This window comes from Chelonia mydas, chromosome 12 (genome assembly GCF_015237465.2).
Source record: "Chelonia mydas isolate rCheMyd1 chromosome 12, rCheMyd1.pri.v2, whole genome shotgun sequence".
NCBI lineage: Eukaryota > Metazoa > Chordata > Testudines > Cheloniidae > Chelonia > Chelonia mydas.
In genome coordinates, this window is record NC_051252.2 from 23,373,259 (window position 1) to 23,389,528 (window position 16,270).

Sequence of the window (16,270 nt, forward strand, 5' to 3'; positions counted from 1 at the left end):
GTTATATTCTAGTTGAAACAAATCCAAAACTGTATTTTCTAAAAACTGTAAAAAGTTACTTTCAAATAATCAAAGCTATCCAACCAAAACAAATGGAGGTTTCAAAGTGCCAAGAGCAGCAGATGAGTGAGCTAATGGGTGTGTTCAGGGTATGATTACAGAAATGTACTCTGACTTATTCAGGAATACAGATCCTGACCAAGGCCAGGAAGTGGTGACACGAGCACAGTCTTGCACTGGGTAAACCGGTAGGGTTTTTGGATGGAGGAGAGTCTAGAATGTTGTTAGACTCTCTCTCTCTCTCTGTTCTTGTAGCTGCAAAATTATTGCAGTAAAAACTGGAGTCCTTTTCATTAGTACGTTTCAATAGCCAGAAGCTTTTTAGGAGGCACAAAAAGTAGAAGGATTAATGCAGTTACAGACAAGCCTGCCAATTGTCACAAGAAGCCCCATCACCTCACCCCACTTCTCAGTGACAACTGAAAAGAGCAGAGACCTCATTCTAGAGCTCATGAGACTTACCTTTTACAAGCCATATTATAGTGGAGTTACCACTACAAGATGACTCAGTCCCCACATTTGTAAAACAAATTGATATCAGACTAACTGAGCCAACTATTCTAGACTAGACTATTTAAATGTATGTGTTTGGTTAATCACTATTTAGCACAATTTTGTATTTGTCAATGGGTCACCCATTGACTAACCACAATGAGTGTGTTCGTGGTGCATAGAGGAACCCAATTAACATTTTCAGAAGAAATTATTCCAGCCAAGACCCAGTTCCAGCTGCTGACGAGGAGAGCAAAATGCAACCCAGTTGGCAGGGGATCAAAAGTGGTTTGAAGTTGTATTCTGTGATCCTGCAGATTGCTGCGCTGCACAAAGGGCTCCCTGTCCCCTACGCCAGTCACAGGGAGTTTGGCAACAATGACAAGAGCTGTCATTCTGGCTCCATGCCACCTGTTGATCTGTCCACTTTGGGATCACCCTCTTGTGACAATAGTCTGGCGCACAGTGGCTGTAACAAAGGGGTGGGCAAACTATGGGCTGTGGGCCCGTCAGGGCTTTGGATCTGGCCCATAGGATTGCCAGCCCCGTGGCGCAGCGGGGCTAAGGCAGGCTCCCTGCCTGCCCTGGCCCCATGCCGCTGCTGGAAGCGGCTGGCACCATGTCCCTGTGGCCCCTGGGTGTGGGGGAGGAGAGGGCTTTGTGCACTGCCCTCGCTTGCAGGCACCGCCCCCTGCAGCTCCTATTGGCCAGGAACGGGGAACCGCAGCCAATGGGAGCTTTGGGGGAGGTACCCTTGCACCACCGCTTCCCCAGGGGCCGTAGGGACGTGGTGCTGGCCACTTCCCGGGAACAAACCCCTCCTGAACACCCCAACCCCCTGCCCTGAGCCTCCAACCCCATGGCCTGAGCCCCCTGCCGCACCCTACACCCCTCCTGCACCCCAACCCCCTGCCCTGAACCCCCTCCCACACTCCGCAGCCTTCCCTGTACCCCAACTCCCTGCCCTGAGCCCCCTCCTGCACTCTGCACCCCCCTTACACCCCAACCTCCTGCCCTGAGCCCCCTCCTGTACCCTAACCCTTTGCCCTGAGCCCCTTCCTGCACACTGCACCTCCTCCCACGCCCCACCCCCCTGCCCCAGCCCTACATTCATGACCCTGCATGCAATTTCCCCACCCAGATGTGGTCCTCGGGCCAAAAAGTTTGCCCACCCCTGCTCTAAAACACAAGGAATAATCTGGGCCCTGAAGTCTGGAAGTGGTATCAGTGAAACTGAGCACTTGATGATTATATGATGATGCTGGGAAAGTTCTGAAGTGTATCAACATAGGTGCTACCATTACTGGAGCTAACATCTGTACAAATTGAGTTTCTGAACAGATTGAGGTTATTGGGATTAATGATTTTGTTTTTAAGATTTTACAATATACTTTGGACCTAACCCCCTTTTTTGGGCTAAAATAAATATTTAATGTGTTGTTTATACAACAGAAGAATTGTTTTGGTGGTGCTTTGTAGTCAGACTACATGGCAGGCCACCGCTACCCAGATAAGCTGACAGTCTAAACTGTGTTTTAGTGTATTCACAAAACAAGGAAATATGACCTGGATTTATTTGTTATTTTGTAAGTAATGCCATTCTGTCACTGCGAGAAATGTACTTATTCCTTACAGGCAATCTCATAAATATTCATGTACTGTATGGTAAGGAAATGTTCCTCTGGAAAATGCATATCTTGCATGCAGGAAAACTCAGTTTATAATCATTATTCTTACACATTTATAGAGCATCATAGCAAATTTTAAATGGATCCTTTACTATTATCAGATAGCTTTGAAAATCCCACCTGTTCTATAGGGTGTATTCCATTGCATAACACTGAATTCCTGTAACATAAAACTCTCTCTTCATGCTATTCAGGTGGAATTTTTAAGACTCCAGATCTGTAAACGATGGTACCCCACATCTTTAAAGGACAGAGACAGAAACCGACATCTCTCCCTGCCTCTCTGAGCAAAGGGGATGTGGCCTGTGTATGAAAGTTCAGTGCCCTCAGTATGTGGGGAATAAAATCTAGTTAATGAAGTGCCTGAATTTCCAGAGCACACAATGGGTAGAAAGCCCAGATAAAGATACGGTGATGGAAGAGGGATGTAATGGGAGACGGAAAAAGTGACCTACACAAAGTTATGAACAACTTTCACAGAGGATTTTTATTACACATTTAATTCTGTCCATTCCATCAATATCAAGAAAAATGTAGGATGTGTCACTTTTTCAGCCACTTCCAATTAACAAAAAAACTTTGTAATAGTTGTGATATAAGTTTCCAAAATAGGACTTCTAAGCATTTTCTTATGATTACATCAGATAATACAGCTGTTATTTTTAAAAAAAAATCACTGGTATCAAAATGCAGATCTGATTGGAAAGATACAGATGAACAGAGATTTTAAAGCTTTATAATTTCAGTACTATTTTTCAGCTGGCACTTAGTAATATAAACTGTTGATTGCAGGAGAGCTACCTGAATGTATAGTGCTGAATCCTTCAAACTTCATTTCTAATCAAGTAATCATTCCAGCCTAATGACTTGCCTGATTCAATTTGCTGCGCAGAATTTGATACATTTTATTTTATAAGCAGTAGCGTAAAATCAGAATGATGGCTGGTTAGCGGAAGGCAGCAACCACTGTGGAGTTTACTACTTTTGGCTGGCCAAGGAGTCAAATGACTTAGTGCTGCCTTGGGCTTCTGCCATGAAAGCCTCTATTTCTTCCACAGTACGCGGGACACACGTTAATAGCTCCATTCCATTGGCCGCCACTGCAATGTCATCCTCAATTCGGACCTGTTACAGAGAACACACAGTTACCAGTACATTCTAGTGTGGTGTGAGAGAGACACTAGTAAACAATGGCAGTTGGAGTGTAAAGTGCACATTCAACCCAGCTTGGTGTGGATGAACAAGGCCTTGTGAGCACCAGAACTTCCCACTGCTAGGAGAGAGGCACAGAAGTCCATTAGGGTGAAAACTGCCCCTTTGCACGTGCCCATGCTAGTCTCTCAGGTTCACATAAACTCAGCAGGCAAAGCAACCATGACGGAGGAAGTGCATCTGCACGTGGTGTGCCAGGTGCCAGCTAGGGTGGCCTGTGGGAGGGACGAGGAAGATACCTTATATGTATCCAAGAAACCCAAACTCCCAGGCACAGGGGGCAGCAAGGGAACCAGGCAAGCTCTTTCCCTGGATCTTCTGGCACTTCTCCAGCACACAACCCATTTACTCTAACTATGCTGGAGACAGATTTGTCCCTGAGTACGGTGCCATTCAAATGTTGACCCATTTGTATCCAGAGCAGCCATGTTGCCGTGCTGGGTCTAGTTGTCTTTTTCACTTTACATCACATTGTTGTCTTTTTTTTTTTTTAAAAGTATAATTAGCTCCACAATGAATTATCTACAGCAAATTACATGTACCTGACACTGTTACTAACAAACCACTGAACCTTGAGCTGACAAAGTCTTACAGTGGCTTTTAGTCCAACGTTACTTAAAAAACACTATCATTTATATGTTAAGGTTGGGTAAGAAAGCAGCAGGGTTTTTTTTCTTCACATTTCCAGCTCTTGTTCTGCTAAAATGAACAGCTTGTACCATTTTCTATGCAGCTTTAATTTCCCATATCTCTTTTTACCAGGAAATATGCCTACCCAGTCATTCCTGTTATCTTATCAGAAAAATGCTAGTAAGTCACTAAGCTGCAATAAAAGCAATTTTAGTAAGGTGTCAATCCAAGAGAACACAAACCATGGTGACTCCCACCTTACAGTGGCTTTAATTGTTTCTGACCTCTTGACATTTTAAACTAAGAATAAAGCTGGTTAACATTTGTACTTCTGCTTGCAAAATAATCCATTTGTTCAAACAAAATGAGTCATCTAGACGTATTAAACTGTTTAATGATGTCTTTGCCACATTACTTGATACCATGTAAAAAAAATAAAGTGCATTATAAAGCAGAATTAAATAAACTGTTGAGTTCACACATTTGATTTGTACAGCTATAAAATCAAAGGCTGTGAATCTCCTTTTTACTCTGTATTTTCTGAAAAGCATGCATCTGAAACTGCAGAAGGGAAGTAGATGACATGGCATGAGCAAGTGCATGCATCTGAGAGAGATTTCTATTTTATTGTTCTTGAACTGATCAGTGGATCAGAATAAAAAAACGCAAGCAAAAGAATCCTAAACATTGCCATGTCATCTTTGAAGAACTGGCTGGTCAAAGAGACTAGGACTGGGTGATGGTAAGACTGGGAACCAGTGACGGAAATGGGAGGAGAGACTTGAAGCCAGTTGCCGGGGGTGGGGAGGGTAGACCTGGGACTGACTGAACACAGAGACTTGGACAAAGAGTTAGGGTGAGTGGAGGAGAGACTGAGCTAGGATGAGGTGCCAGGGAGGATGACTAGGTCTGGGAGCCAGTAGTGGGAGAGGGGAAGAAAGAAGGGATGGGGAGAGAGAGATTGCATGAGGAGCCAGGAGGGGGAGACAAGGACTGGCTGGGCAAGGAGACTGGGACAAGAAGTCTGAGGAATGGAGACTGGGACTGGGTAGGCAATGAGAATGAGACAGGGACAAGGAACCAGGACTGGGACAACAAGGACAGGTTTGAGGGGACAGGGCAGAACAGGTCAAGCTTGCCTTTTTTTGAGGGGGGAGGGAGAGAAAACAGACAGAAGAGCCTGTACACTAGAGAACACTCCCCTCCAGATCCTGGAATAGAATCCAAGATTCCTGGGTCTCACCATTCCTCTGCTGTCTGCAAATATCAGTGAAATCTACTGGCAAAATGTGTGTTTCATCCCATTCTAGTGATGGTCCACACAGAGGATGACAACCTACAACTACAATCAGTTACTTTATTGACTCAGGCGGCAGAGGTCTGAGTGGTAGATCTAAAGGTTGCAACACTACTGATGACCCATGTGGGTTTCAATATGCTGCTACAGGATGGAATTTGGTTTTTTTAGTTTTCTTTTTTAAAAACCCAGGAAATTATACACATACACACACACACTATGTTGAGGACATTAAGACTACAAAATCAAACAAGATTAGTTGCTTGTGCAACCTTAATTCAGCTTCCTTGTCACATGTACAGTACATTGCAGGTGGCTTTTAGCTACAAGTCTAGCTTTTGGATACATTGTACAACATATCCTCTAGGCATCTTTGGGTTTTTATACACAAAATGACTTGTTTCAGAAATATTTCTGGAGAGGCAAAGTGACCAGTAATGTAGGCATTGTCCTTCAAACACCACTCTCCTATCAAGTGTGGTGGTATGGCCTATTTAGATAGATAAGATTGCACAACTGTGTATCTCCAGCAGCAGACCTTCACAGGGTTGACTCAATGGACCAAATCCTTCCCGCAGCAGCAGTCTCATGGGTAAATCCAAGGACAGGATGTGGGTTAAATAGTTTTCATCAGCTAAATATGTAACCAGCCTAATACACTGTTTTCCAGACTCATTAATATAGTGAGGTGCTCTGGGCTGGATGTCCTGTGTTGTCTGCCAAGTGAAGGGTGCTGTCGCACACATCTAGTTCTTTTGGCTATGATATGTTAAAGCTTTGAGGGTCTAAAAACACAGTTCTGACTCACATACACAGTTAAACAGTACAGATTAACATTATGTCAGACCCCAGACATCGTTAGAAAAGTCACATGGGATACGGCTGCTGGGAGTCCCGCCTGTGAAACCATGGAAACATATGGCCCATAGAAGCTACTATGCATATTAAATTAGCATAAACACTGCAGTCCGATTAAAGCAATTGAGTGTCTGCCTTGAGGAGTCTGAGGTGGCACTCTGGAGAAGTCGAGGGACAGAGGTAAGGGGAGGGATTCTGATGCCTTCCACTGACACACATCAGCATACTTGTTATTTTTAAGGTTACAAGTTTGTCACACAAGAAATGTGTATGTTTACACCAAATGGCAACGGAGCACTGAACAGTCTGCCGTAGTTATTATTTTTCATAGCTCTATTTCTTACAGAGAGCACAGTCTAGTATAAAATCCTATCTGCCGAAAATCCAAAGATTAAAACTGCCACATTACTACAGAGTGACACCTCCTCATGATCTCGGCCTGACCAGTCCCCCGTTCCTACACACAGCACATTCTTATTTCAGCCCCATTTGCTATCAACGGTCCAGTCAGAGTTTATAGACAGTTAATAAATTAGTAGCTATTTGAATAAATGGTTAGTCAATTATTAGAGTCCATCACAGACACCGGTTGCTTAGAATGGTTTTAGAGAAAACTGTACATTTCATCATTGCTAACAACTTTTCTAAGCAAAACCTTTATAAACATGCTTTTGGGACACACTTAAACTTGCATGATGTGAAACATTAAGAAGCATGTTTGTGATTATAATGAATCACTTTTCAATCGTTACGAGTAATCTGTTTCATTCTGTAACATCCATCTACCACAAACACAGGAAGTGAGCTCAGCCTTATGTAAATTAAAAATAAGTATAATAACTACACCTCTACCCTGATATAATGCGACCTGATATAACACAAATTCGGATATAACACGGTAAAGCAGCACTCTGGGGGGCGGGGCCGCGCGCTCCGGCAGATCAGCGCGTCAGTGTGTCTGGCTCCGACACGCTGCTCTGAGTGGCGTGTTAAGAGTGCCGGACCGGGGCTGAGGGGTTGGATAAGGGGCAGAGGGTCTCGGGGGGGGGCAGTCAGGGGACAGGGAGCAGGGGCGTTGGATGGTTCTGGGGGCGGGGCGGTCAGGGGTGTTGGATAGGGTGTGGGAGTCCCGAGGGCCCTGTCAGGGGGCGGGGGTGTGGATAAGGGTTGGGGCAGCCAGGAGACAGGGAGCAGGGGAGTTGGGTAGGGGGTAGGGTCCTGGGGGTGATTAGGGATGGGGGGGGTCTCTTGAGGGGGCGGTCAGGGGACAAGGAGCAGGGGGGCTTAGATAGGGGGTGGGGTCTTGGGAGTCTCTGGAGTATTAACTGGAATACGCTTCATGCAAAAGGTTAGGGAACAAGGAGCCGGGGGGGGGGGGGGGTGTTGGATGGGTCAGGGGTTCTGAGGGGTCAGTCAGGGGGCAGGAAGTGACTATTAATAACGGAAATGCTCGAGGCCAAAGCAAGTTTGATATAACGCGGTTTCACCTATAACGCGGTAAGATTTTTTTGGCTCCCGAGGACTGCGTTATATCGGGGTAGAGGTGTACTACATTGCTCTCTGAACCAAGTAAAAAAGCAATTAAATGACCCTATATAGGTGCAAAAAGGAAATTTTTCTGCTTTTTAATTGCGCTTAATGTTTATTTCTGAATTAAACACCAACATTTTGAAAAATAATACCATAACATGACCACATTTTCAAGGTCATGGAATATGTAAAGCCATTTACTTTTAAATGAGAACAATTTGTAAATCTAAGCAGGAAATAAATTTAAAAATCCATTTAAAATTCAGTTGTGATTCAGTGTTTTTACAGACAGACACACAGAGTTCACACATGTTGATTTGGTCGCTACCTCAATGAACAACTAATGCTACGGGGCAATATGAAGCCTGAGCAGAGACTGAACATAATAGGTCAAAATCAGATTGGGTGGTTTTACTGGATTTTAGAGAAAACATCACATGAACTGCCTAAATCAGTAATCAGCTTATGATGAATGGAAATGTCAAACCCCAATACATGTGAAAGATAAGCTCAGAGGATACTGTTTAGAGCTAGGGTAGTCAGCCTTCCACTTTCCCTTGGGGGAACCAGCTACTTTTCCTGTGCATTAAATAAGACCACAAGGGACTTTCTAAATTGGAAAATCATTTGTATTATGGAAGCACCTAGACGACCCGGATGAGATGGATGCCATGTTGTATTATACACTGTACAAATATATAAGACAAGACATAGTCCTTGCCCCAAATAGCTTACAATCTAAATAGACAAGATGAAGGATGTGAGAAAGAAAAATCATCTTAATTTTACAGGTGGAGAAGTAAGGCACAAAGAGATAAAGTGACTTTCCTAAGATCACACTGGAAGTCTGTGACAGAAGGAGGAACTGAACCCAGGTTTCCTGAATCCCAGTCTAGTATTTTACACTCAAGACCATCCTTACTCTCCAAACTGGCACAATAAATAATGTATACTTTAACTTCTGACTACCTCCAGGAAAATAATGATGAAAGAAATCCATTTTTGACCCCAAATCACATTTTTAAGTCTGAGCACATTAGTTGCACCCATAAAGTGTGCACAAACCTGTCACACACACTGGTCATTTGGACACCTATGTATAGGACTTGCATATTTGCAGAAGTTTTGCAGGCGCAGTTTAGGCACCCACATTGAAGCTCTGTGTTGTCTCTTCTTTCTTACTTTCTCCTGGAGCTTTACTTGGATTCTACTTCCTCTCTCTGGCCAACTCTAAGCATGAGTGATTAGAATGAAGGCCATAAGCCTTCTGTGACGTTGCACTCTATGAGATTTTATAAAAATATGCTAATGAGTGTGAATATAATTAACTGGAATACGCTTCATGCAAAAGGTCTCTTGTAAGGTATCATTACAAAGTTTATGATCTACTGAGTGTGGTCATCCTATTTGTATAAATGTATCACTCTTGTATCTGAAACCAGAAATATGAAATATAACTCAGAGGTCCTCTTGTAGTTATACGAAGTGTGGGCCATTAATGGTGGTTTGGAATCTTACTGGCTCCCATTAACCAGGACAACTGACTGTAGATTGCTCTGTTTTACTTGCAAGTCTTCCTGCATACCTGTGGGCTGGCAAATGGGTAATGAAGTCTTACAGTGACATGTGATGTCACCTGAACTGGAATCCATCTTTAACCTGGTGCTTTTCTATTGAGAAGGAGAGGTGGGAACCCAGAGGGACAAAAGATTCCCGCCTTATGCAAAAGATATATAAGTGGGTGGAACAGAACAAATGGGGCGCCCATCATGAGAAATCCCCTAGCTACCATCTGAGCTGGAACAAGGGCTGTACAAGGGGAAAGGATTGTGCCCAGACTAGGAAGGTGTCCAGTCTGTGAAAGAAACTTACTGAAACATCTCGGAGAGTGAGATTTTATCTTTATTCAGTTTTATTACCGTACTAGGCTTCGACTTGCATGTTTTATTTTATTTTGCTTGTTAATTCACTTTGTTCTGTCTGTTATTACTTGGAACCACTTAAATCCTACTTTCTGTATTTAATAAAATCACTTTTTACTTATTAATTTACCCAGAGTATGTATTAATACCTGGGGGAGCAAACAGTGTTATACAGGGGAAACAATTTATGAGTTTACCCTGTATAAGCTTTATACAGGGTAAAATGGATTTATTTGGGGTTTGGACCCCATTGGGAGTTGGGCATCTGAGTGTTAAAGACAGGAACACTTCTGAAGTTGCTTTCAGTTAGTCTGCAGCTTTGGGGCACATGGTTCAGACCCTGGGTCTGTGTTGGAGCAGACTGGCGTGTCTGGCTCAACAAGACAGGGTGCTGGAGTCTTGGGAAAGCAGGGGCAGAAGTAGACTTGGCACATCAGTTGGCAACCCTAAGGGGGTTTCTGTGATTCAACCCATCACACCTTCCTCTCCAATTCTTTCTGTTCTCAACAGTGAAAAGACTAACAAAGGCTGTTTCTCTACTGTCTGGGATGGGCAGGGATGAGAGAGAGGTTGTTCCTGCATTTCTGTGCTCCACCATGCTGCCTGGGAGACAGGAATTCCCAGTGGTGGGTCCTCTCCTATGGAAATTGCTCCTGCCAGAAATATGTCTGAGCCTTCAACTGACCACATTTAGAGTGTGATGAAACAGGCGTGAGAGCTGTTCAACAGTTTCGCTACCTAAAATCTCCCACAGAAAACAGTGCTGCGTGCTAAACATTTTTGAAAGTCTGGCCACTTATTTACTTGCTCACTGCATGTTCTGGACTCTCTTGTCTCTTACTGGCTAAGTTATGCTTTGCAGCATTAAATTAGGGAATTTGCTTCCTTTTTTGGGATAGTTTTTTTGCTATTAAATTTAAGCCTTGTAAAGTAAAGCCAGACACTATAGTGATGAGCCGCATACATTATCATCAATTATTGGTATTGCAGACAACTTTCTGAGATCTTTTTAGTTTGTAGAGGATAATTCTCCGGAAATGTGTTTGGAAGAGGTATTAACTCAGCCTGTATAAATGGAAATAAACTAGAATGCAGTTACTAAGAATTAAGTAACATTCATTGGAGAGTATCTTTCATCTACCAGGAATCATGTTAAGAGCTAGAATTAGAAGGATGATCAAGTGTATTTTTATTGTATTACTTTTAAGCTTTGCTGTAAAATTTAGATGTATTTCAGTTTTAGAAATTTATTTCAATTTTTTTTCCAAGACAGAATTAAATGACACCAGCTGGCTGTGTTTGTGTTGTTATTTTAAATAATAAGTGAGGATTGGAAACTGAGGTTGGTGCTCAATCCTTTCCTGTGCACCAATCCCCTTGGCAAATTCAGAGGCCCAATCAAGTTCTTCTTAGATGGAAAAAGCAGTCATCATTAAGGGAGATAAAACAAAAATTAGGGAAGGGATTGGATTTTGGGTGCTCATGGAACCCCCTGGAGGGAAACATTTACAGTTCAGGACATGAAGAGTGAGTTAGTTGGGCAACAACTTAGCAATGCTGGGCTCATGGATACAAGCAGAAAATGTGTGCACATTGGACTGTTCTACTCCAAACAGACAATGGGAGTCCATGTATCCCCCCACATGCTCTGTCTTGCAGAGTTAAAATGCAAGCAAACGTGTTCCTCCTTCGGGGTGTTTGCACCAGTACGCTGAATAATGGGGGTTTTGGTTGAATATTTCCAAGACAAGAGAGCCAGGATTAAATCCACTTACTAACTGGTTCCCAAAATCTGTTCTTGGGATAAGTAACAAAAATCCAACCTACTTTTATGGTGGTGTTTAACTGGGAAAGGGCATCTACAGTGTCCCTTTAAAACAGGGTTAAGGGTCACATACAGTATGACATGCTCAAAGTTAGAAAATGCACAGTTAAACATGACACACTCCTTTCATTCATCAGGATCATGACTGGCTGGCAAGTATTGATAAAAGAAATAACAAGGTAAGATAACATCCCAGACTACCGTAGAGCATTACACATCAGAGGGTAAAGTCCCACATCGTGTGATAAGATTATATACTTTGGATATAGTACTTTTAAAGCCAGCTGTATAGTAGATTGGATGACTCAGAGGATTGGTAATGGAATATAGAATCTTTTGTTTCTAGGTTGGTGGTTCAAAGCCAGCTCAGATCAACAGTGGTGAAGCTGTTACTAGCAGACGATTGTTCAGTGGATTATGATAAATTAGTTGGTGATAGCAATACAGACAATTCCTAAATCACCACAAAACTATTGTCCTTGCTGAGAGTCTCAGCAGATAAGCCAAGGAGTGAATGGGTGCGCAGGCTGAACTAAAAGCCTCTCCACCAATTAAGGGATATACTGACAAGGCAACATGGGGAAGCTTCAATTCCTACTGCCTGAGTTGTGTCTGGACCGTGGAAGAACATAGGACTTACAGTTTTCAGGTCAATCTGACCCCTTTCAAAAATGCTAATTTTGCTAACGGGAAACGGATCTGAAGGCATCTAACTGGTGAAACGTTCTAGATGAATTTAGTGACGTGAGAAGTATCACAGACAGCATGGCTGGAATGAGGCCCTCTGCTTATTCACATGCACACCAGCCACTAGAATGTAAATGATAATTTGGGGTCAGTAGGGTGCAAGACTCATACCGCATAACCTCTATTCTGAGACAGCCATCTTTCCCCATGCACAGTCTGCCAGGTAGGCCTTGCAATATGGAGCCTGAGCAGCCAAGATCAAACTTACATGCTCGTGAAAACCCTGAACTTCTCTGTATAGAACCTCACCAATCTTGGTGCACAGGTTTCATATCATGACAACTATAATCCTGCTCAAAGGGTTTTTTCAGTTCTTTACTAATGCCACGCTGGATTAAGGAACATAAGGCTTTCCTTCCACAGCACTTCTTTGTGTTGCTGGCTTGAGCAGAAACTAAATCAGCAATATGAACCTTAGTATCTTGTTTCATAATGTACAAGTTTCTTTGCCTCACCCTGTAGACATGCCACCTATTTAACATGCAGCCTGGTGATGATGGAGGAGAGTACTTCTATCAGTGAAGAAAATGGGCCTCCAGTTAATCTGAGGTGAACGAGTTAAAGAGTTAATTTAGAAAGCATGCAGTTGGTCTGCGGGACTCAACTGACAAAGTGCCCTCTACAGAAGTAGTTTCCTTCATAATGTATTACATTTTCTAAAACAAATTTCTTCCTGCACATGCATGAAAAGACAAAGTAGAAAATCTGCCTGAACCATTATCTAACCCAGTAAGATAGTGGAAATCTATCAACTTCATGAAAAAACTCATACAGATACAGACAGGAAGACATCATCTTCCTTTCCAAATGCAAACAGATGGACATTCCACCACGATTTCACCAAAAGAACTGAAGGTAAAAAATCCATTACAATCTACATACCACACAGACTATGCTGACAGCTTGTGCCACACGCTCTCAAAGAAACTGCGGAACCACCTGATCAACATCCTCTACAGCAAACAGGGAAAGATTAAGAATGAGCTCTCAAAACTGGATACTCTCATAAAAAAACAACCTTCCACACAAACTTCCTCGTGGCTGGACTTTACAAAAACTAGACAAGCCATTTACAACACACCTTGCTTCTCTACAAAAGAAAAAGGACACTAAACTATCTAAACTACTACATGCCACAAGGGGCCACAACAGTGGTTCCCTTGACCCACCCAGCAATATTGTTAATCTATCCAACTATACTCTTAGCCCAGCAGAAGAATCTGTCCTATCTCGGGTCCTCTCCTTCTGCCCCTCCACCCCCACGAACATGATACAGTTCTGTGGTGACCTAGAATCCTATTTTCGACGCCTCTGACTCAAGGAATATTTCCAACACACCTCTGAACAACATACTAACCCACAGAGAGCTTCCTACCAACACTACAAAAAGAAGGATTCTGGGTGGACTCCTCCTGAAGGTCGAAACAACAGACTGGACTTCTACATAGAGTGCTTCTGCCGACGTGCATGGGCTGAAATTGTGGAAAAGCAGCATCACTTGCCCCATAACCTCAGCCGTGCAGAACACAATGCCATCCATAGCCTCAGAAACAACTCTGACATCATAATCAAAAAGGCTGACAAAGGAGGTGCTGTCGTCATCATGAATAGGTTGGAATATGAACAAGAGGCTGCTAGGCAGCTCTCCAACACCACTTTCTACAAGCCATTACCCTCTGATCCCACTGAGGGTTACCAAAGGAAACTACACCATTTGCTCAAGAAACTCCCTGAAAAAGCACAAGAACAAATCCGCACAGACACACCCCTGGAACCCCGACTTGGGGTATTCTATCTGCTATCCAAGATCCATAAACCTGGAAATCCTGGACGCCCCATCATCTCAGGCATTGGCACCCTGACAGCAGGATTGTCTGGCTATGTAGACTCCCTCCTCAGGCCCTATGCTACCAGCACTCCCAGCTATCTTTGAGACACCACTGACATCCTGAGGAAACTACAATCCATTGGTGATCTTCCTGATAACACCATCCTGGCCACTATGGATGTAGAAGCCCTCTACACCAACATTCCACACAAAGATGGACTACAAGCCATCAAGAACACTATCCCCGATAATGTCACGGCTAACCTGGTGGCTGAACTTTGTGACTTTGTCCTTACCCATAACTATTTTACATTTGGGGACAATGTATACCTTCAAACCAGCGGCACTGCTATGGGTACCCGCATGGCCCCACAGTATGCCAACGTTTTTATGGCTGACATAGAACAATGCTTCCTCAGCTCTCGTCCCCTAATGCCCCTACTCTACTTGCACTACATTGATGACATCTTCATCATCTGGACCCACGGAAAAGAAGCCCTTGAGGAATTCCACCATGATTTCAACAATTTCCATCCCACCATCAACCTCAGCCTGGACCAGTCCACACAAGAGATCCACTTCCTGGACACTACGGTGCTAATAAGCGATGGTCACATAAACATCACTCTATACCAGAAACCTACTGACCGCTATTCCTACCTACATGCCTCCAGCTTTCATCCAGACCACACCACATGATCCATTGTCTACAGCCAAGCTCTACGATACAACCGCATTTGCTCCAACACCTCAGACAGAGACAAACACCTACAAGATCTCTATCAAGCATTCTTACAACTACAATACCCACCTGCTGAAGTGAAGAAACAGATTGACAGAGCCAGAAGAATACCCAGAAGTCACCTACTACAGGACAGGCCCAACAAAGAAAATAACAGAACGCCACTAGCCATCACCTTCAGCCCCCAACTAAAACCTCTCCAAAGCATCATCAAGGATCTACAACCTATCCTGAAGGACAACCCATCACTCTCACAGATCTTGGGAGACAGGCCAGTCCTTGCTTACAGACAGCCCCCCAACCTGAAGCAAATACTCACCAGCAACCACACACCACACAACAGAACCACTAACCCAGGAACCTATCCTTGCAACAAAGCCCATTGCCAACTGTGTCCACATATCTATTCAGGGGACACCATTATAGGGCCTAATCACATCAGCCACATCATCAGAGGCTCGTTCACGTGCACATCTACCAATGTGATATATGCCATCATGTGCCAGCAATGCCCTTCTGCCATGTACATTGGTCAAACTGGACAGTCTCTACGTAAAAGAATAAATGGACACAAATCAGACGTCAAGAATTATAACATTCAAAAACCAGTTGGAGAACACTTCAATCTCTCTGGTCACTCGATTACAGACCTAAAAGTGGCAATACTTCAACAAAAAAAACTTCAAAAACAGACTCCAACGAGAGACTGCTGAATTGGAATTAATTTGCAGACTGGATACAATTAACTTAGGCTTGAATAGAGACTGGGAGTGGATGGGTCATTACACAAAGTAAAACTATTTCCCCATGTTTACCCCCCCCACCCCTCACTGCTCCTCAGACGTTCTTGTCAACTGCTGGAAATGGCCCACCTTGATTATCACTACAAAAGGTCCTCCACCCCCCCGCCCCCGCTCTCCTGCTGGTAATAGCTCACCTTAAGTGATCACTCTGGTTACAGTGTGTATGGTAAGACCCATTGTTTCATGTTCTCTATGTATATAAATCTCCCCACTGTATTTTCCACTGAATGCATCCGATGAAGTGAGCTGTAGCTCACGAAAGCTTATACTCAAATAAATTCGTTAGTCTCTAAGGTGCCACACGTACTCCTTTTCTTTTAACCCAGTAAAGTTACTCACCCCACCAAATCTTCGAAAACGCTGGAGGACTTCATTATTGATGAAACAAGACTGTGAAGGATCATTGAGTGCTTGGTCCAACAGGCAGTCAATAAAGTAAATGCCTGGTTCCACGGTTAGCACCATGCCTTCCTTAAGAACTCGGGCAGTTCTCAAACTTTTGAGGCCTGGCAGGTCAATGCGGTCAACTCCCTAGGAAAGAAGCATTTGTTTTAAATGACAGAAAAATAAATCCACAGTTAGCCTTTTATTATAACTCTTCTATGTTGAGCCCTCTAAGGATGTATGAAAGCCCAG

General features: G+C 43.4%; 1 protein-coding gene across 2 annotated transcripts in view; it reads right to left on the reverse strand.

The window, feature by feature from the left end:
* Window positions 1-2,701: 2,701 nt before the first annotated feature.
* PEPD (peptidase D) overlaps window positions 2,702-16,270 on the reverse strand; it is a 234,086-nt gene continuing 220,517 nt past the window's right edge. For both annotated transcript variants that reach the window (XM_037877714.2, XM_037877713.2), the window contains 2 exons: window positions 15,974-16,165; window positions 2,702-3,365 (listed from right to left, as the gene is read on the reverse strand). In XM_037877714.2, coding sequence (XP_037733642.1) covers window positions 3,219-3,365; window positions 15,974-16,165 — 339 coding nt within the window. In that variant the 3' untranslated portion in view covers window positions 2,702-3,218. The remainder of the gene's footprint in view (window positions 3,366-15,973; window positions 16,166-16,270) is intronic.